Source organism: Notechis scutatus, chromosome 4 (assembly GCF_049901735.1).
Source record: "Notechis scutatus isolate UNSWTSFEM ecotype Mainland chromosome 4, rNotScu1.2, whole genome shotgun sequence".
Classification (NCBI taxonomy): Eukaryota; Metazoa; Chordata; class Lepidosauria; order Squamata; family Elapidae; genus Notechis; species Notechis scutatus.
The window spans coordinates 50,433,087-50,455,513 of NC_142012.1; the positions used below are offsets into that span (position 1 = coordinate 50,433,087).

The 22,427-nt window shown below is 38.6% G+C and overlaps 1 protein-coding gene across 1 annotated transcript in view; it reads right to left on the reverse strand.

Moving 5' to 3' along the window:
• The window catches only part of ADGRA3 (adhesion G protein-coupled receptor A3), a 51,541-nt gene that overhangs the window by 20,464 nt on the left and 8,650 nt on the right, over window positions 1-22,427 (reverse strand). The window contains exons 2-10 of the mRNA XM_026678821.2: window positions 12,028-12,099; window positions 9,057-9,128; window positions 7,722-7,793; window positions 6,906-6,977; window positions 6,419-6,579; window positions 5,751-5,964; window positions 4,910-5,074; window positions 1,521-1,722; window positions 229-378 (exon numbers count right to left, since the gene is read on the reverse strand). Of these exons, the coding sequence (XP_026534606.1) occupies window positions 229-378; window positions 1,521-1,722; window positions 4,910-5,074; window positions 5,751-5,964; window positions 6,419-6,579; window positions 6,906-6,977; window positions 7,722-7,793; window positions 9,057-9,128; window positions 12,028-12,099 (1,180 nt within the window). The remainder of the gene's footprint in view (window positions 1-228; window positions 379-1,520; window positions 1,723-4,909; window positions 5,075-5,750; window positions 5,965-6,418; window positions 6,580-6,905; window positions 6,978-7,721; window positions 7,794-9,056; window positions 9,129-12,027; window positions 12,100-22,427) is intronic.

The window sequence follows — 22,427 nt, forward strand, 5'->3', positions numbered from 1 at the left end:
TTATGTACTTAAGAAAGGAATGGGGTGCATTTAATTTCAAAGGCTCTTTTAATATGGCTGCATTTGTTAAGGGCCAGTTGTTTTCAGCCTTCAAGCATGCTGATGTGGGAAGGCTGCCTTTTACATGTTATGGGGATGAAGGTCCTTTCACAAGGAAACATGGCTTAAAGATGATCTGATCTGAATTTTTTTTTTTAAAAAAATACATCTAGTACTAAAAATAATTACCTCTTTGTATTTCTCAGCAAATCGTCCAAATTTTTCTATCATTTCAGCCACAAAAATAACATCCATTTTGTCAGAAAAGTTTGCCGCTTCCACAGTGTATGCCAAGAGCTGTCGGGCGGTGGCTACGGCATTGGTGAGGTTCAGCGGCATCTGCGTGGAGCATTAAAGGTGCAGGAAAAAGGTGCTTATAAAATACATGCAAGGAATTAAAAATGGACTTGAAACAAACAGGCTTCATTGAGTTCACCCAACCTCTGCAGCGAGAGAGCTTTGCTTTTGTAAAACTCAGGAAACTTTTCCAACCCCCGTGCCGTCAAAAAGCTGCCTAAATCCAACTTCACTGGGAATTGAATAAAACGCCTAAAGATCTTCTTCTTCTATTTTATTTGGAGGTTCTTCTCATTATCCACTTAAGAATCATTCCGAGATGGTGGCTCCTGACACCTGTGTTTATTTGGGCTTAAGCACGTTGATCTTGGGATACTTACTGAAAATAAATGTGAGCTGTTCTGATGATTTTGATTAAATAAACTAGTGACACACCAAATAAGATTTCATCATCTTCAAATGCACATCTTACTATATAGATCATAAGGCATAAAGAGCAAGTGAGCCGATTTAACTGATGGCTTTAATCTTTTATATGAAGTTTTTCTGTTATAACGAATTCTTCAGGAACGAACCAACCAGACAAAATGTTATTTCCTACTTCATAGAATAATGCTTTAGCAAAAACCTAATACCAGTCAAAAACACAGCACAAGCAAGTGTTCATGTTCATTAATTCTCTATTTAAATAGACACAAACATGACTTGGGTAGAATTCGGCAGTTCTATCCTGACCGGCTCAAGGTTGACTCAGCCTCCCATCCTTCCGAGGTTGGTAAAACGAGGACCCAAATTGTTGGGGGCAAGTGGACGACTCTGTAAAACCACTTAAGAGAGGGCAGTAAAGCACTATCGCTATTGCTATCTAAATTGTGGTGGCACAGTGGTTGGAATGCAGGATTGCAGGCTTGACTCTGTCCACTGCCAGCAGTTCAATCCTGACCTGCTCAACATTGACTCAGCCTTCCGAGGTGGGTAAAATGAGGACCCAGATTGTTGGGGGCAAGAGGGTGACTCTATAAACCACTTAGAGAGGGATGAAAAGCACTGTGAAGCAGTATAAGTCTAAATGCTACGATATTGCTATAATGTGAACGGCAATAAGGGGTCCTGGATCTTTTGAATTATAAATGCATTTCAAAGACATCAGCATTAGAAGTCTCTCACAAAAGATTAGTGCTAACCTGATTAAACATATACAGGACCCTGGTGGCATCATTTGCGTACTGGCAGCGAGAATAATCCTCTTCGGCCCAGAGGCCTCCCTGACCACATCTCCGCCATGCCCTCTTCTCGTCCTGAGCGCTGCCCATGTAGATGCCACTGCCAGCTGAGTATCGTGTGCACAGCAAGTAGGCCGTTAGGCCGGCCAAAGTTCTGGGCCACCTGAAGATCGGAAGACAAAAAGAGGGCCAACCTTGTGCGTGAGAAGAGGAACATCAGCAAAACAGGAGAGATACGAAGTGCACAATAAAGAGAAAACCCAGTTGTGCCTAGAGGAGGGGTCCTCAAACTTGGCAACTTTAAGACTTGTGGACCTCAACTCCCAGAATTTCTCAGCCAGCTTTGCAGTTGCCAAGTCTGGACACCTCTGGCCTAGAGTGTGGCATTTGAGCTTCTGAACATTATTATTGTTTAAGCTTCTTCTCAAGATAACAATCTGGCAAAGCAAGAGGTACTGGTAGTGACAGAGTTACATGCATGTTCCCAAAGGAATATAATGATTAAGGTGCTGGCTTAGAAACCAGGAGTTCTAGCCCCACCTTAAGCATGCAAACCCCGCTGGGTGAGGCTTTGGACCAGTCGTTCTCTCTCAGGCCACCTCACTTCCCAAGGTGGAAGAAAATAAGAGGAGGAAGGAGAACTAGGTGTGTTTGCCTCCTTGAGTATCTCATAAGGGAGGATTAAAATCAAATAAATACACAGGTAAACTTATTCTCCAGTAAGGTTAGGCTCAACCCAACCCAGAGTGCATGTTCCTCTCAGATTAGCCCGGATGATGTTACCTAGTTTGGCTAATCTAAAAGCTGTGTTGTGGCAACTGGATTTTTCTTTTTTTCTTCTTTTTTGGTTTGAAACGTTTCGCTGCTTATCCAAGGAGCTTCTTCGGTCTGGATTGAAGTTCAGAACGAAGAAGCTCCTTGGATAAGCAGCCAAATATTCCAAACCAAAAGAGAAAAATCCAAAAAACTCAACTTCCAGGCAACTCCACCTGAATGACTAACTGACTCAGACAAACAATTGAGAAGCTACACAACAGAACATCTGTCAGAAAAACAACCAAGCTCAGAGCGCAGAGCAAGGACCCCGTATTTCTCTCATTTGCTGCTTCTCCACAAATTGCTAACATTTTCCGACAAGCAGAAGCCAGATTTTCTATATCTAAAAATAAGGCTTTAGGCCCCTGGTTTTGGTTATTTTGACAGCTGAGTTAGAGGCATGGGAAGCTTGAGTGAAATTTCATGAATAGCTCTAAGTTTTGAAATGGGAAAAGTGGCAGCTAGCCGAAAAGTTGAGGAATAAGACGGAGGCACCGGGAAAGGCAGAGTGTGTAATAAGAGTTATATGACTGAGAGAATGGGATTCTTTGGTACAGTAAGTGTAACAACCAGCAAAAGTGTTGTTAATCTTGCACAGGTTTGGCTTGAGGGGAGGGAGAGAAGATTCAGCTTTGATTAGAGATTTAATTTTTTGGGACACAGGAAGAGATCTAATTTTTGGGACACAGGAAGGTATTGTGAGTATAAATAATGGTAACATTGTCTAGCTGAGAAGACCATTATTACATTAATAAAATATTTTCAACAAAAAATTAAGTATAATTTTAAGCATCTTAAATATAATTGAAAAGCACCTGATCATTTTTAAAATTGTAATGTTTTCTTGAAACAAGGCAATTTTTTTTGAGACTTTTAGTTCTATTCCTCTACAATGTTTCTCAACCTTGGATGGACTTCAACTCCCAGAATTCCCAAGCCAGCATAGGGAATTGGGAAATTCTATGCTGGCTTGGGAATTCTGGGAGTTGAAGTCCACCCTTCTTAAAGGTACCAAGGTTGAGAAACGCAGCTCTACAAGGTATGCTGTTAAAAGAATGTGAAGTCAGGCCAAAGAAATTATCTGGAGTGAATAAATTCATCCAATGGCAAGGTTGGATTTTTTTAAAATCATGCTTGGTGGACACATAAACGAGCTTTTAAAAAAAGAGATTCAAATACATACAACAAAGCAGAGGATTTTAAAGATTAACACTGAATTGAAGCCAGAGCTTTTCATTAAAGGTTTAGATGGATACACAGTTAGAAAAGAGTCACAGAAGATTATTTCAATACATGATTATTGGGGTGAGATTAATATATGCACAAAAATGGAAATTCACTTCTGTTGACATGGGGAATACACTCAAAAATGAAACGAAAGACATGGCTAGGATTCTTTCCTACAGATTATCTATGCCTACAGAATGCCACAGACATGAAGTTTATAAAAGCAGTTACCTTACATGGAGGGCGTTTAAGGGTTAATAGCTGGCACTTCCAGAGGTAAGGTGGGGTTATAGTGGCCAGCAGCCAAAAGGTCAGAATGAGGAGAAGTGAAGAGAGAAATACAGAAACAATATGAATGTTTGCAAGGCCCAACACCAACTCCTATTTCTTAGATACAAACACCCTCCCATATTCCCAAAACGTTTCCACTGTAATGCATCAGAAGTCCCAAATACAAAATAAATATCAACAAATAAAACCTACAAGTTTACAAGATAGATGCTCTAAGATAAAATGGGGATTTTAGCCCCCTTATCGTCAGTTGGAACTCAAGAAGCTTCTTGGCTGAGAAGTGAAACGTCTTTCAAGGGAAAAAGCAAGGAAAGTCCAGTTTGCCTTTTCAGAAATCATGTTCTGGGACAACCCTGACCTGGATGGCTGAGAATCTCCACAGACATTTCCCCCCTGTCCCCACCACATCAGGACAAACGTTGTGGACCTCGTTACCACTGTAGTCATTTGGGAAGGCTTCTTCAAATGACTGTCACCAAGAGCTTAAAGGCATGTTGGAGCGTTCCCTGTTTTATTCTCATTATCATCGTAACTTGGGAGGCCTGGCGTCAGCTTCCTGCTAAACAAAGATACTGGCTCTGCATTTTTAAAAATTATCACAACTCAGATTAAGTAAGACATGGTTTATTATGGGGGGGGGTGGAGGTTGGGTAACACTCAAGGTAAAAAAGTGTTAAGAGTTTGCAGCAGAAATTCAAGTCCAGAAAACATACAGATGACTGATTCAGCAGGATCAACAACTTTGTTATATACATAACAACATGAGTAAAGTTTAAAATACCATTTGTAGATTCTTCCAAAGTAACATAACACAAAAAGCAAGCAGCAGCTCAGAGCAAGTATCGGTTTCCAGAAAGAAAGCAAGCAAGCCTAGTTTCACTTTCAATTCTCACCAAACCACACCCAGGCTGTCAGCTCCCATTGGATGGTCTCTTGGCATGCTTACTTTGTTAGCCATGTCTCTGCCAGTTCATGAAAGCTTCCAACCTGGCTTCTTGACCCCCGTCATCACCCACCTGAAGTCGCCTTTGTTGTTGACAATCCTCTCTGGGGAGCAGTACTGGGCAGAGCTGTTCAGGACCACAATGTCCACAGTCCTTGAATTATTCCCACGCCTGGAGTGCACGTGACACCCCCAATTTCCAGTAGACCCAGCTTGAATATTTGAGATGGTCAAGGCACTTGGGTGATAACAAGCAAGAGCAGCGTTAAAAACTGTATCAAATCACTCCCGAAAAGTCAATTATTTTACTGGCAAGACACAAATGAGTTATTTCATATCGGGGTGGGCAACTATGGCACCTTTACAAGCTGTGGCACCTTTACTTCAACTCCCAGAATTCCTGAGCCATCATGGTGAAGTCCATCGGTTGTACGCTTGGCAGACTTGCCCATCCCTGTTCTATATTGGGACATCCAAAATTCACTATCATGAGATGCCTTAACAATGAGCCAGGCAAGGCGACAGGATCTTGCCATACAAAAGAACCCTATCATTCCACCCAGCACCTTCTCCAAACTGTTGTTTAAAAACCAGCACTGAGCTTCCGCGTTGGAAAACGCTGTGCAGGTGAGAGATTAAAGAAATGGTCACAATTATGCAATGCAGCAGGGCAAGTAGATCTCTATAGCGTGGAAGTGAAGAATTCCACGGGAAGAATGAGTTCTTTTTCTTTTTCTTTTAAAAAAAAAAACATCATTCAGGAAAGTATTTTAGAAGAGGTGATCATCCATTTAAAGTTTCTTTTAAGTAGCAATTACGGTGAGAAACTCCTTTGTATAAATAGACACAGCATCCACGTCTCAGTGCCCATTGAACCAAAGGACTAAGAATACACAGACAAAGCTGAGTCTCACCTGGCAATTACAGAGCAGTTATGAATCATGTTCTTCTCCACAAAGATCCCCAGGGATTCATCCGTTTCGACTATCTTCCCGTCCTGGTACCACAGAACCTGCATGTCCTGATCGATGTACGAAACCATACACTGGAAGGGCAGGCTGTCCCCTTCAAAGACCAGCTGCCGATGAGACGGCGTCATGGAGAACGACGGCAGCTCCAGAGGAGGGTCTGTTTGCCATCGTGGGAGACCAAAAAAAAGAGAGGCAATTTTAGCTATACCACGACACACAAAAAATGCAGGTAGTCTTCGATTTAAGGCAGGGGTCTCTAACCTGGGCCACTTTAAGACTTGTGGACTTCAACTCCCAGAATTCCTCCTTCTCCAGTCATGTTAGCTCAGGAATTCTGGGAGTTGAAGCCACAAGTCTTAAACTTGCCAAGTTTGAAGACCCTTGGTTTAGGCCCACAGGATTCGGGAACAGAAAATATTCACTTTTTGAAGAATACTTATTAACAAATTAGCATTTCTTTTTTAATCCGATCATGATGGCTGAGCAGCATCATGAAAAAAATCAATGCCAAATATCAAATGGTAAGAAAATTAGAAGAGAAAGATTTATGCCGCAGAGAAACCTAATGCTTTCGTTTTAAATCGAGGACCGTTGTGCTGCAGCGTTCTTACCGCACGTCAGAAGGCCTTGTTTCACACTTAAAATTGGTTGAGCCTGTAGTGATTTTGGGTAGGCACATCTGGTGTCACGAACAGTTATATTTCTTTCTTGTAACCACTGCTGTATCCATAGCATATTACAATCACAAAGCAGATAATCTGTCTGGAATTCGCTGAAATAATTAAAAAGAAGAAGCAATGTAATTAAGCATAAAATAATTGAAATTTAATAATTAAAATACCCAGAAACTTCACCATAAACTAAGTTCTAAAATCAAAATATTAACAAGCTTTTTTAAAAATAAAAAATAGGGTACCACTTGCTTTGTTGTGTTTTAGTATAAAGTTATGACAATTAAAAATAATATGAAATGATACGTTTAATACTCTTAATCTAAGAATCTTAGGATCATGAAGCAACCTAATAAACGAAGAGATTGCCAAGATCTACTGAAGAATTAGATGATGTCCAGCAAATGACTCACACATTTGTACTTACAGAGCTTTTAATGAAGTTAGATGATCGAAGGTTCCCTGGGCAAGCAAAGAAAATAAATTCCCTGACAGATTTCTAGGAAATGTGGAAACACAAAACATTTTAGAGATCTTCACAGGGATCAGAAATGCACATAAAGTACTAATTCATAGAAAAGACATGGAAAGGGAGAGCAAGAACTGTGACACAGGCAACAAGAGGTCTAGAAAGAATGGCCAGGTGCAGAGTATCAAGAATTTGGGAGTTAGTAATAATAAAAAAGGGGGAGTAAAAAATTCCTACTACAGTACAGGGAGTCCTTGACTTACAACCCCAACTGAGTCACAAAAGGGGATCATGTGAACCCCCCAGGACACTGTGCCCATCGTAAACTTGTCAAGCGCCCGGATTTTGATCACGTGACCACGGGGACGTTGCAACGGTCGTTAAGTGTGAAAAACAGTTGTAAAGTCGCTTTTTTCCATGGCATCATAACTTTGAACGGTCACTAAACAAATTGTTAAGTCGAGGACTACCTGTAGTTGTGGCAGAAAGAAAACCTATGGGGGAAAAACAGGGTCTTCTCTGCATCCCCTTCCCAAAGGGACACAACGTCTCCAGAGGTTCTCTGCAATCATGTGGGGCGGCCTCTTTTCTTTCTCCCCAGCCCCTCTGGCCTGCCTCCAACCAAAAGGAAGATAGCACAGTAGCTTCTTCATCAACACACACACACACACACACACCCCAATCTCCCCCTCTTTTTTTAATTCAACGAACATTTTGCTTTAAGCATTTCAGTTCTTTTAATGAAGTAACAGATACATCAAAAGTAACACTTACAGTCTAATGAGGTTTGTCAAGCCTTTAAAAATGCCTGCATTCAGGCATCCTATTTGGTTATTTGTTAAATCTCTGTGAAAAGGAGGAAAAGATATGAACAACTGCTGCATATGCAATATATAACTTTATCAAAAATGACCAATTAATCCAAATTATCCCAGAAAAGTAGAGCAGGGCACCCCAAACTTGGCAACTTTAAGACTTTAAGCATAGCTGGCTGGAGAATTCTGGGAGTTGAAGTCCACAAGTCTTAAAGTTGCCAAGTTTGGAGACCTCTGATGTAGAGGATTGGAAGGGACCTCGGAGGTCTTTCTAATACAACCCCAGCCCCCCCCCCAACCCCCGAACAGGAGATCAGTTAATCAGGCGAGATTCAGTAAATCTAGCTTTCTGTGACCTCATTTCCTGTTCTTCTCACCCCTTTCCCACCATCCTCTCTGCACTGGAACATTAGTTCTAGGGCAGGAGGTTGTTGGTAATTCCCAACACTGTACAACTTAAACAAGATGCCCCTCATGCAGAGTTTTAGACAACAAATTAAAGAAAGTTAGGATCACACAAGTCAATAAGGCAATTCAGCCACCAGAAGTAAAGCATCGAGTCAAGAAACATATCTGAGAGTAATTGTACTTAATGGGAAAAAAAATCTGGTGAATAGATTGACATTGAAGAAATCAGATTTTACAGGAAATCCTACATGCCAGCTGAGTTTATTCTCCATTAAGTATATACAGAGTTGAAACTTGTCTTTAAAATGTGTCAACATCAGCTTTTCTAAACTCTTTTACCCTGCAGGGGTAAAAGAGAAAAATGTTAAGATTTCAGGGGATACCCGTTTGTTTTTTTTTTTTTTTTAAAAAAACCACCTACAAAAACTACAAAAGAATTCAAAATTCATTTTTAACCTACACAATCATGCTTTACCATGTTTACAACAACAGTAAAGTATAATATAATTTTATCATATTTTATCTGTATCTTAAATTGTTGTATTTTATTCCAATTTCATTTTAAATTGTATTTTATCCAATTCCATTATAAATTGCTTTTACCAAATTTTAGTAATAATTTGTTTCTGGAACTCTGCACTTCGATATGGCCCAAAATCTATAAAGTATCCTGTAGAAGAGAAGTCTGGTCTATACATTTCAGGAATATGGATTAACGACTAGGGAGTTGAATGAAGATTATACACAATATTCTAAAACAGAAAATGGTTTCAGTTTAAGTGACGCTATGTAGACATTACAAGTTGTGCTTGTGGATTACAGCTACCCTAACCTTTCTATTGCAACATTTCATTTATATCCAAGTTATAATAAGGTCAATACTTACAATCTTTTCAGGGATGTAAGTCCTAGAAAAGCTCCTGGATCTATCACACTAATGAGATTGTTCTTGAGATCCCTGTTTCGGGGGGGGGGGAGGAAATGCAGAATAGTGTTATTAGTAGAAATATTATAACCTTGTGACTGTTTCCCCCCCTCCCAAACTCAGCTGGGACTTTATAGGTCGAGATAAAGTCTAAGTAATGGAATACCTTTTTAGCTAGGTTACTGATTGGCATCTGCTCTGCCACATTTATAATTAAGATGTCTCTAAACGACACATCCAGATTAAACCAAGAAGTACAATTCCTCTTTAGAGAAGCTTCCCACACGAAGGGAGGATTCTGGCAGTGCAGAGCAGAGGTGACCAACTCAAGGGCCCCCACAGGCATGAGTGATGTGGAGCTGGCCACGCCCAGCCTGGCCATGCCCTCGGCCCCCCCACAAGGTTGAACACAACCCTGATGTACCCCTCAATGAAATCAAGTTTGACACCCAGCATCCTTCTCGAGTTTGAAATTGTTATGGGCAACCTTTATTGTAAGGGACCTGAGCTCTGCAAAGTTAACAGCACAAATTTCTGCCAAGTAACAGCAGAGAGACAACTGCGTTGTTGGCTGAAGTGTGTCCTTGGCAGCGTTCCCAAATGCAGCTGCCTGTGTGGAGCCTGTCCCCTGAAAGAAAAGAATCTTGTCTGGACCTCCTGTATGTGGGATGCGAGTGGGGAAGAGTCATGGATCTCTGTTCAAAGTTATCTTTTTAATCACAAAGTGGTCCCATAGTGAGATTAGATGCTAATTCCTCTAGATTATCAATCAATGATCTGAATAGAATGATTAATATACAATAGTACTGCACTTAAACTTCTATAAAAACACACCTTTGTATCTCTAATTAGCGCAGCTCCTGAAATAGATTACAATCAATTCTCACATGAGCAAACTATGAAGCCAAACAGCATGCATGCAATCGACTAATTAATGGAAAGCTGTCAATGTGCAGAGTTGCTAGATTATGAGGGGATAATCAGGATAACTAACATTTCCAAGAGGCCACATTGATATTCATCAACCGCAGCTTTAAGCAGCTAACCTTAACCTATGTTAAAACCTGAGTCACAAATCAGAACTAAGCTATTTACTGGTACACGTTCTTGCAATTCTGATGAAAAAGTGTTGCATTTGAGTTCAAGCAAATTAGGAAATGATTGAATCCTTACCATAAGCAAGCTTTCAAAGACAGGGATATCACTCTTGGCAGTGAATATATCTTGTAGGCAAAAAGATCTCCCTTGGGTTTTATACTCTCTGAATGGAGGCCACAAATGAAGGCAACTGTGAAGTTGACCCAGTCATATAATGCAGTATAAAGCTATGTGACACGAAGCTACTGAACTACTGACTAAAGAAAATTTGGTACGTAGGCCCAAAAAGATATACCAGTATATACAAAGATACAAGTATAGCAATTATCTGTAACCCAGATCAAGTTTAGGGAGAAAAGTGAATGCCAAAATCACTATACTATGTAACAGCGAAGGCTGTAGAACTTTATACATTCATTTAGCCAGGAGAAAATACATTAAATTTTCAGCATACAGCAAGAAAATATTTTATTTTAAAATATACATGCAGATTCCTTTCCTTAAAGCACATACAGTCTTTAATTACATAATGATTTGCTTCCGCTCATTATTGTAATGATTACTTATGTGGTCTAATTGCTAGGAGCTTAAAATGAAAAACAAAAAACAAAAGCCAAAGTTGGCATTTCTCTTAAAAGCTGAAAGAATAGAAACATTTATAGCATTTATGATTTGTGGAGTAAGCAGGAAAAAAAACAGCATTCAAGGATCATAAATGTTACTAGAAAAAGTCATTATAACTGATGGATAATTACTTAGGCTAATATAGTGCTTTATTCAAAACATTCTACTGTATTAATATGCTGAATTTCACCACTGCTTGCCAAGGCATTATTGCAGATAAGGAGCCCACATCTGAGTTAAAGAATTTGGCCACAGGATTCCACCTAGAAATTTAATTCACAGTTCCAATCATAAAACCAGCCGTTGATTAGAAAATCCAAGGGAAACTTGGTGAAACAACCCAGAATCCACTATACCATTTCTGACATTCCAGTCCATCCAGGCCCAAAACAGCTGACAAAACAGCTCCCAAATTCTTCTTCTTGCAATAAAAGTTTTGATTTCTGCAAGCAACCTTTCTTATTAATGCCAGAAAATTCCATTTCCACTTCAACTGTCCACAGAACATTATTCTGATAACCAGGTAGCCTTTTGCAAAAACGAGATGAGTGAAAATGTGGACTCTGGAAGCCACTGGTTGCCAGGCCAGAGGCTTCCACTTATACCCTTCTTGTTTGTTGTTCTCCTGAATGGCGTCTCATGAACACTGACATCAGGTGATGTAAGAGTTGTCTTGCAACTTTTCAAATTTGCAAATTGCATAGTGCAAGCTGCACTTTCTACACGTGTACACTATATCTGTCTGACTAAACCAACCCTCCTTTTCCCAGAGAGATCGCTCTTAATTGGAGTTATTATTCTTTTCCATCAACCTGGTAGAACACATTTTTGGGTTCTGTCTCTTTAATCAAAATCTGTTTGGCTAGTAAAAAGACTCAGATCAAACTCCGATCAAATGGTAGATAAGATCGTTCTAAAGGGTTCATGATTTTTCTCTTACTGGTGTAGATATACATGTTTTATTTATAACTACACATGCATTGGATAACGTGCTTTAAGGACCATCTTTGAAAGACTCACCCAAGCTGCTTGGGGGGGCAATACCTTCTGAAGCAATTAATTGAAGGCTATAAAATATGCCTAGTAGGAAATCTAGTTATTTAAGTACTTCTGTTGGAATATTTTATTTGAACAAGTTTAATTAAATGTATTTAAAGGCAGGGGGATTTTAGCTTTAAGAATACTAAGCCATGTAATGGTAAAAACTTACAATCGTTCCAGAAGGCTTAGTCCAGCAAAGGAACCATTCTTCAAGCCAGATATCTTATTGTTGCTCAGAATTCTACAATGCAAGAAGAAAATCCATTATAAGAAAAGTCCTTTAACAATATTTAGTACCGTAGTTTGCAAAGGTTTCATTCCTTTCTCCCAATCTTAAATATCATACACTCAATAGGTAAATTGATATACAAGTAATTATGTAATTTATTAGGTGCATAATATGATTAACCACTGTCTTTTAGCCCACCAAGACTCCTACTAAATTCTTAAATAAAAAAAGACAAAAGGGAAGTTAAATCTTTTTCACTTCCTTTGTCCCCTTTTCTTTTGATTTCTTCTCACATGCAATATGAAAGGAGAAAGGGTAAAAGTGGTTTGGATAGACTTCAACTTAGGAGAAGAGTAAAACTACTTAAAGAAAGAATTTTTTTTCCCCCTCAGGCTAAGCAAACAATAGAAAAGTACATTTTTCAACAAGTATTACTAAAACTGCTTGAACAGTTATGTTGTACATAGCAGAGATTGTTTTTAGAAGAATCAACAACACAAGCTTACAGATAAAAACCACCCTAATTTTATTATTTTACACCTTCTAAGATTACATGCAAGCTAACTTTAGAACCAAAGGCTTTCTTCATAAAAGCATTTAAATACATATTAAAAAAAGAAAATCAATACATCTGAAGTAATCCAGTCATAGTTTTCCTTAGTAGAGAAACTCCATGTGAAGTTGGTGACATGAATGAGGAGCAGGAAGGAAGAAACTGTATTATATGACTACAATAAATCTCAAAAAAGCTTTTCTGAACAGCAGCCGGTATTAATAATAGCCGAGGATATATATCACACCATTGCAGAGAAGGGTTTCCTAAGAAAACACACAGCCACATGTACAAGCAGAAAACTTTCTCAAAGAAAACAGTGGCCACATGGAAAGCTTTCTAAAGCAAATATTTTTCTGGGAAGAATTCCAGCAAAAACTGTGAAAGAAATATAACTGAAAAAAACCTTCACGGGTCTCTACAGCTCTAATTTTAAATGCAATTTGCCAATGTTTACAGTATAAATTCAAAATCCAAACATGTTCACATACAACCTTATTTTTGTTTAAAACATTCCTTGTGGCTAGGTTCTGCCTATTTCTCTTGGAACTGTTACATCCTTTCATACTACACAACAGCTAAGGAAAAGGGAAGAACAGAGGGGGGGAAAGTCATACTCTTGAGGAAGAGATCCTGCCTAAAATAAACTCCATTTCCAAACTCACTTTTATTCTTTGCACTTAATCAACAGCTGCTTAATGTTAAAAACTGTACAGCAATATGTTTGTAAGTACTAGTAGTTATGCTGTATCCATGGCTCCAGTGGGAGATTATTGGAATAGAAAGGTAATGGCTATTTTTTTTGTTATCCTGCAGGTCTCACACCCACTTGGAAATAATGTCTGAAAGACTTTATTTTATTTTATTTATTTGATTTGTCAATTGTTTACAAGATAATAAGTACAAGTGTATACATAGTTGTGAATATATGAAATGGGTACATATAAGAAAAATAAAAGAATAAGAGAAACAATAGGACAGGGACGGTAGGCACGTTGGTGCGCTTTATGCACGCCCCTACAGACCTCTTAGGAAAGGGGTGAGGTCAATAGTAGACAGTCTAAGGTTAAAGTTTTTGGGGTTTGGGGAAGAGACTACAGAGTCGGGTAGAGTATTCCAGACATTGACCACTCTATTGCTGAAGTCGTATTTCCTGCAATCAAGTTTGGTGCGGTTTACTTTGAGTTTGTATCTGTTGTGTGCTCTTGTGTTGTTATGGTTAAAGCTGAAAGTATTCATTGACAGGTAGGACATTGCAATGTATGATTTTATATACCATGCTTAAGTCGGACCGAAGACGGCGTAATTCGAGGTTTTCTAGTTTTAGAATTTCGAGTCTGGTGGCATAAGGTATTCTACAACGGGTAGAAGAGTGGAGAACTCTTCTTGTGAAATACTTCTGGACTTTCTCAATTGTGTTAATATCACATACGTAATAAGGATTCCAGACTGATGAACTGTATTCGAGTATTGGTCTAGCAAATGTTTTGTATGCTCTGGTTAGTAGTGAGATATTACCAGAGAAAAGCAACGTAGGATTAGGTTAACAACTCTTAATGCCTTTTGGCTATGTAGTTGCAGTGGGCTCTAGCACTTAGATCATTGGAGGTGAGTATTCCCAGGTCCTTTACAGAGTTTGGGTCATCAACAAGATCTTGACTATTCAGCTTGTATTTTATTTTCTGATTTTTTTACCAATATGTAAGACAGAGCATTTATTTGTTGAGATTTGAAGTTGCCATATGTTAGATCATTCAGATACATAGTCTAGGTCTTTTTGTAGGGTAGTAGTATTGTCTGTGGTATTGAACAGCTTTACATCATCAGCGAAGAGAACACAATTGCTCTTGATATGATCACAAAGGTCGTTATGTAGATTATGAAGAGAGTTGGTCCTAGAACACTGCCTTGGGGAACACCACTATTGACAGGTACTGGATTTGATAGGGCGTTCCCGATTTTGACCATTTGTTGTCTGTTTGACAGGAATGCTTCTATCCAGTTATTCAGTTGTCCAGAGATACCATAAGATTTTATTTTTAGGAGTAGTTTGTCGTGTACCACTGAATCAAAGGCTTTGCAGAAGTCTATGTAGATTGCGTCTATTGCTTTGCCCTGGTCGAGTTGTGTAGTCCATATGTTTTTGCAGTGTAAGAGTTGCAGATTACAGGATAGTTTTTTTCTGAAACCAAATTGTTTATTGGAGAGTAGGTTGTTTGTCTCTAAATGGAGGATGATGGATTGGTTAATAATTGATTCCATGACTTTACAGGTGACGCAGCATAAGGAGATTGGTCTGTAATTTTCAACTAGGCTTGGGTCTCCCTTTTTGAAGATAGGGATGACTGTGGCTTGTAACCATAGGTTAGGCAAGGAGCTGGTCCTGAAAGATTTTTCAAAGATTATGCTTAGAGGTTTGGCTATGGCAGTGGATATCTTTCTTAAGAAGTAGGCACATATTCCATCTGGTCCAATAGATAGAGATGGTTTTAGGTTGCGTAGTGCTTTTCAACGTTGTCTACTGTAAAATCGATATGTATTAGATCATTGTTGTTATCTGTGGTACGGCTAGGAAACATTGGGCATGATCCATTACTGTTTACAAACACTGAGCCGAAGAATGTGTTAAAGATGTTGGCTTTAATGGTGTCGTCGCTGCAGTCTTTACCATCGGGTCCTATCAAGGGAGGGATGGACCTTGAGTCTTTTAGTTTGTTGTTTACAAAATTCCTAACCGCAGTGGCTGCTTTTCAACAAAAAGAAAACAAGGGGGAAAACAATGGCATTTTCTTTTCTTTTTTTTTTAATAAAAATTTTATTTGGGTTTTCACAAAACATAATACAAGTAAAATTTCTTTTTTTGAGAATAGCATGGTCCTGGGTTATCACTTCTTCATACAGACACAAATTCAATTTCATATTCATCTTTGTGTTCTATTCCATATCTTATTACTATTTTAACATTTTCTCAATAATTTTTCCCTTCCCTTAGTTTTCTCAACCTTGCTTTTTAATTATCTCATTCCTTTCTAAATTCAATTATATATATATATATATATATATATATATATATATATATATATATATATATATATATATATATATATATACGTACAGCAGCTTCACATGTACAAAACTCATACCACTTCTTGAAAATGATCAAAGATCTACACGTGGAGCAAGAAGATCTGCTTGTAAGTTTTGACGTGGTTTCCCTATTCACTCAAGTCCCGATAAAAGAGACCCTTGAAATCATCAAAAATAAATACCAACCAGCCAAACACCTCATGGAACTAACAGAACACTGCTTAACCAACACATATTTCATATACAAAGGACAAAGATACAAACAAATAGAAGGAGCCCCATGGGATCACCACTGTCACCTGTCATTGCTAACCTGTTCATGGAAGAATTCGAATCCAGAGCCCTGGCCAATGCCATCCTCAAACCCAAACTATGGTTAATGTTAGGTATAACATAGATACCAAATATGGTTTGGGTGAATAAATATATAAAACTTAGATATCATGGTTTAAGTGCTTATCACTTTAAGCACAATGCAGCAGGCAATTAGCCGATTAAGGGTGCGGTTAGAAGTTACAATATAAAGAAGCATTAGAAGCTGGAAAACTTACTGTCTGTCTGTAACTGTGTGCTGCTGCGACTAACTGTGATTACTGACTGTGAGTGCCTGTGACTGAACTGTTATTGTTTGCTACTGTTTGCTGAATATCCAGCGTTTGTTTCTCTGGAGAGTGAAACCGGAGGAGGAGAAGATATCTTTATCGGCTGATAAAGATATTGCAAGGACTCTTAACTTGGACTATACTAGTGAGTCTTACTGGATGGAAATACTGTGAATGACTTAATGGACTGAATGACAATGCTTAAACTCTAACTGGATTAAAAACTATTTAAACTACAAACAGTGTTTGTGTTCAGTGTGTGTATACTCTGGGGCCCTTCCGCTCTCCTTTGGCTGCCTGGCTTGACTACTGCTGCAATACTCTGCTAGGGGTTAATCCTCAAACCCTAACATTGGTTATGGGCCCAGCAGCATAGTCTAACTAACCAGGATATAGCAGAGAGAGTTGGTGTGAGTTGCACATTACTGTAAAAACAAACTGTTTTAATTAGTTTAAAATAGTCAAAATATCTGAAGAGTAATGGCACAAGTAAATTTGTCACAACTGTCCATGATATCCAGGCTGGATGGAACAAACTATGTTTCATGGTCAATGAAATGTAGTTTACTTCTACGCAGAGAAGGATTGTGGGACATTATAGCAAACCCACCAGATGTGAGTAGCTGGGATCCTGCTAATGATGATGATAATAAAAGTTACAAGACTTTAAACTGAAGAATGAGCAGGCTTTATGCATCATAGGACTGACTCTCTGTGATCAGCAGCTTGTCCATATTCGTGGAGAAGAAAATGCTGCAAACTGCTGGGAGAACCTCAGGAAGATTTATGTTCGGGACAGTGTAGGAGCACATATAAATCTTACACGGAAGCTTTTTCGACGCATCTTCAGAGGAATGGAGATATGTTAGTTCATTTAAACTGTATGAAGAGCATTTTTCAAGATTTGCAAGAAAAAGAGCTTATATTTAATGAACTGCAACAAGTCTACATAATATTATCTTCATTAGATCAAAGCTATGATGACTATGTGACTTCGTTAGAGGTATTGCCAAAAGAAAGCCTCTCATTAACCGAGATAACAGGCAGGCTACTAGAAGAAGCCAGAAGAAGGCGTGAGCGTGACGAGCTGAGAGAAGATAAGAAAGAAGAGAAATTATCTTCAAAGCTTGAAAGAAACCAGCAAAGCAAAGTAAAGCACCTGGAAGAAGAGAATTTATCTTGACGGCATACACAATTAAAAAGTGTTTTAATTGTGGAGGCAGAGACATTTGGCAAGATTCTGCAAAAAGAGAAAAGGCCAGAATGTAAAAAGCCAAAGAAAGCATTTGAACTAGCCATGTTTAGCAACTCTGATGTGAAGAATAATTTATGGGTGGTTGACAGTGGCGCATCCCACTGCATCACAAGAGATAAGACAAAATTTATAAAAATGTCTACAAGTTCTCAACATATATCTCTTGCCAACGGCTGGAACCTGAAAGCGAAAGGTCAAGGTTTTGCACGTTGTCCGTACATAAACCAGGATATAAAATGTTGTATGTACCGCAACTAAAGTTTAATTTGCTTTCAGTAAGGGTATTAGATAAATTAGGTTATGTAATTACTTTTAAAGATAATAATTGCATAATTGAAAAAGATAACAAAAGGGTAACTGCAGCTTTAAATGGAACATTATATGTCTTAGATAATAGTAAGAAAGGGGAGGCACAAACTGTATTTAATAATATAAAGCCTCATGAAGAATGTATCCATTTATTGCATAGGCGTTTGGGGCATGTAAATTTTAAAATGCTAAAACGTACAGTTGAGTTATCTGAAGGAATAAGGTTAAAACCTTGTGATAAATATTTACGTTGTAATGTTTGCTGTGAAGATAAGAGCAAAGTATTGCCTGCAAATAGGCTAAATGGTTTCAAAACAAAAGAACCTTTAGAAGTAGTATTTGCAGACATCATAGGTCCAAAGAAACCCAGTATGGGGGTGCTAGATATATACTGAGCATTATGGACCATTATTCTAGATATGGGTTTTGCTATTTAATGAAAAGCAAAACTGAAACATATCAACATTTTTTCAATTGGCTTAGGTTTGCTGAAAGAAAGTCTAAAGCGACAACTGATAACCCTGGTGACAGATAATGGTACGGAATTTATTAATAACAAATTCCAGAACAGACTTAAAGTAGCTGGAATAGAGCATAAGAAGTCTGCTCCATACAGGCCAGAACATAATGCTTTTATTGAAAGAAGAGGCCAAACACTACAGGCAATGGTTAGAACAATGTTAAATGATTCTGGGTTACCTGATTCTTTGTGGGGAGGCTACAATGTGTGCTAATAACATATTGAACAACGTTGTTAATACAACAACAGGTGAAATTCCATTTACCAGGTGGCATGGCAGGAAACCTGATCTAAGTTACCTGCACACATTTGGTGCACCAGCATGGGTGCATATTCCTGCACAACTCAGAAAAAAGGGCAACATAGAGCTAAAAGATTTTTCTTCGTTGGTTATCAGGCAAACCATAGGGCATATAGATTTTGGGAGAAAGGCACATCTAAAGTGTTATGTAGTGCTAGTGCCCAATTTCTAGAACATGAAGGATGGGAGAAATTAGAACAGGATGCCAATAAAGATGTAATTATTGAATCCTATAGAAATCCCATTAGTTATCCCTGTAACTTTAAAAATAAAGTAAAGAGACAAATACAGGATGAAATAGTGCCCATAGAGGAAGAAACAGATTCAATAGCTGAACAGGATGAGGAAGATGAACAGGTAGTAGTTCAACAAAGTCCTCCTGTAAGCCCTGTAATTCCCAGAAGAACTACACGTATATCTAGACCGCCTGATAGGTACCAGGCTAACACAGTGTGCCAGATTAATCAAGTTCCTAATTCTGTAGAAGAAATTAAAAAGTATCCTAATAAGGAAAAAGAAAAATGGTATGCAGCAATGAATAAGGAACTGAATTCATTAAGAGATATGAAGGTGTATGAAAATGCCAAATTACCTGTAGGAACGAAATCCATTGGCTGCAAATGGATTTTTAAGGTAAAAATGGATAAAGATGGTAATTTAATCCATAAGGCAAGGTTAGTAGCCCAAGGTTTTAGGCAGAATGCTAATGACTACGATGAGGTGTTTGCACCTAGTCTTAAGGCAGCAACCTTGAGGGCAGCTTTAGTGTGGGCAGCTAGTAAAAACTATATAGTTAACCATCTAGATGTGGAAACTGCTTACTTGCACGCCCCATTAAAACATATTATTTATATGAAAAAACCTGTTGGTATTAAAAGTGAAAATAAGAATAATAATGATTGTTGGTTGTTAAAGAAAAGCCTATATGGTCTTAAACAATCAGGCTATGAATGGAACCAGTATATTGTAAAGGAACTAGACAATATAGGATTTAAAGCTGGTTTAGCCGATCCATGTCTGTTTAAAAGGGAGACAAATGGGAAAGTATCATTATTATTACTATTCACAGATGATATTGCTTTGATTACTGAAACTAATGATGAAGCAAATAAAATAATAGCATCATTAGGAAAGAGAATAAAGATCAAGCAATTAGGGAGATAAAGAAGTATCTCGGTTTGAATATAAAGAAAACACGGAAAGGTTTTAAGATATCTCAGGAAGATAAGATAAGCAAATTGCTAAAAGATTACAAGATGGAGCTTTGTAAGCCAGCTAAGACTCCAATGAGTCAGGAGTTTAGCAACACTGATGAACAAAGCCCTGAGTTTGATAAGGTGATTTATCAATCTTTAATTGGTAGTTTGAGTTATATTAGTAATTGGTCTAGACCAGATATATCGTACTGCGTGAATCAGTTGGCTAGATTCAATTCTGCACCATGTGTAAGACACTGGAATGCAGCTAAGAGGATATTAAGATATCTTAAAAAGACAATGAATTATTCATTGTATTTAGAACCAAAGGGTGATTTAATTTTGAGTGCATATGCAGATGCTAGCTTTGCATCAGAAAGAGACACTAGAAAGTCGACTTCAGGAACAGCCATAATGCTGGGTAAGACATTAATAGGCTGGAAGTCAATTAGACAACAGCATATAAGTTTGTCTACTATGGAGGCAGAATTCTCCTGTTTATCATTGTTATGTACAGAATTAATAATGTATAAACAAATGTTAATTGATATAGGTATAACTGTAGATTATCCTATAATTATACATGAAGATAATCAGGCAGCAATTCAAATGGCCACAAATATTGGAGTTAAAACAAGGAGCAAGCATACAGATCTAAGATACCTAAACGTGAGACAATCTGTAAGAAGTAAGATGATTCAGCTAGAGTACTGTATGTCGGAGGACAATTTAGCTGATAATTTTACTAAAGCCCAAGGTGCCAGTAAGCACCAGGAGAGTTGTGAAAAATATGGGATTAGATTGTAAAAGTATTATATATTTATTTCACCCAAAAGGGGAGTATGTTAGGTATAACATAGATACCAAATATGGTTTGGGTGAATAAATATATAAAACTTAGATATCATGGTTTAAGTGCTTATCACTTTAAGCACAATGCAGCAGGCAATTAGCCGATTAAGGGTGCGGTTAGAAGTTACAATATAAAGAAGCATTAGAAGCTGGAAAACTTACTGTCTGTCTGTAACTGTGTGCTGCTGCGACTAACTGTGATTACTGACTGTGAGTGCCTGTGACTGAACTGTTATTGTTTGCTACTGTTTGCTGAATATCCAGCGTTTGTTTCTCTGGAGAGTGAAACCGGAGGAGGAGAAGATATCTTTATCGGCTGATAAAGATATTGCAAGGACTCTTAACTTGGACTATACTAGTGAGTCTTACTGGATGGAAATACTGTGAATGACTTAATGGACTGAATGACAATGCTTAAACTCTAACTGGATTAAAAACTATTTAAACTACAAACAGTGTTTGTGTTCAGTGTGTGTATACTCTGGGGCCCTTCCGCTCTCCTTTGGCTGCCTGGCTTGACTACTGCTGCAATACTCTGCTAGGGGTTAATCCTCAAACCCTAACAGTTAAGATACATCGATGACACATTCGTGATTTGGCCCCATGGACAAGAAAACCTAAACAATTTCCTAACACACCTAAACAGCGCACACCCCAAAATCAAGTTCACCATGGAAACAGAAACAAACAAACAACTACCATTCCTAGATGTACTAATCTACAAAAAAACAGATGGGACACTAGGACACACCATATACCAGAAGAAAACACACACCAACCGCTACCTCAACGCCCAATCCCACCACCACCCAGCACAGATAAACTCCGTGGCTAAAACACTAATTACCAGAACCAAACGCCTGGCAGACAAGACACACATTAAGGCTGAACTATGCACCCTGACTAAAGTACTGACAGCCAACGGCTTCCACAAAAGCAAAATCACCAGCTTGATCCACAAAAACACACTGAGACATAATAGAGACCCAGAAGATGAACAGACCTATGGAACAGCTGTCCTGCCCTACATAAGAGGTACTACAGACAAAATTAGTAAGGTACTACACAGACATCACATCAGGACTGCCTTCAAAACAGACAGAAAAATAGCAGCCATCCTTAGCAACCCCAAAGATAAAATTGACCTTGAAAACCAAGGCATATACGAAGTCCCCTGTGCATCATGCCCGGCCACATACATTGGACAGACCAATAGAAGAATAAGTACCCGCCTGGATGAACACAAAAATGCAGTCAAAAAGCTGGAACACACTTCCTCACTAGTCCAACACATGGAAGCTACAGGTCATAGCATCAACTTCAATGGCACCAAAACCCTGGCCACTATGGAAAACCCTAGCCACAGAGTCATCAGAGAAGCCATAGAGATTGAAAAAGACCAGAAAGCATGAACAGAAGAGATGATTCCACCAGGCTGTCAATCATTTGGAAGCCTGCACTCACAAACAAAAAAATCTCCACACCACAAGCCAGGCAAACACCTGGGCACAAACAGATCCCCCTGATACCTCCAGCTCAAACACACCCCAACCAGGCACCCAGATGAAACCCAGCTTCCTAACTAATGATAGCCGTCCATTTACCCGAAGCCAAGCTGCACTAAAGACCTCCAATAAAGTAACACAATGCTGCCAGCCAATCAAG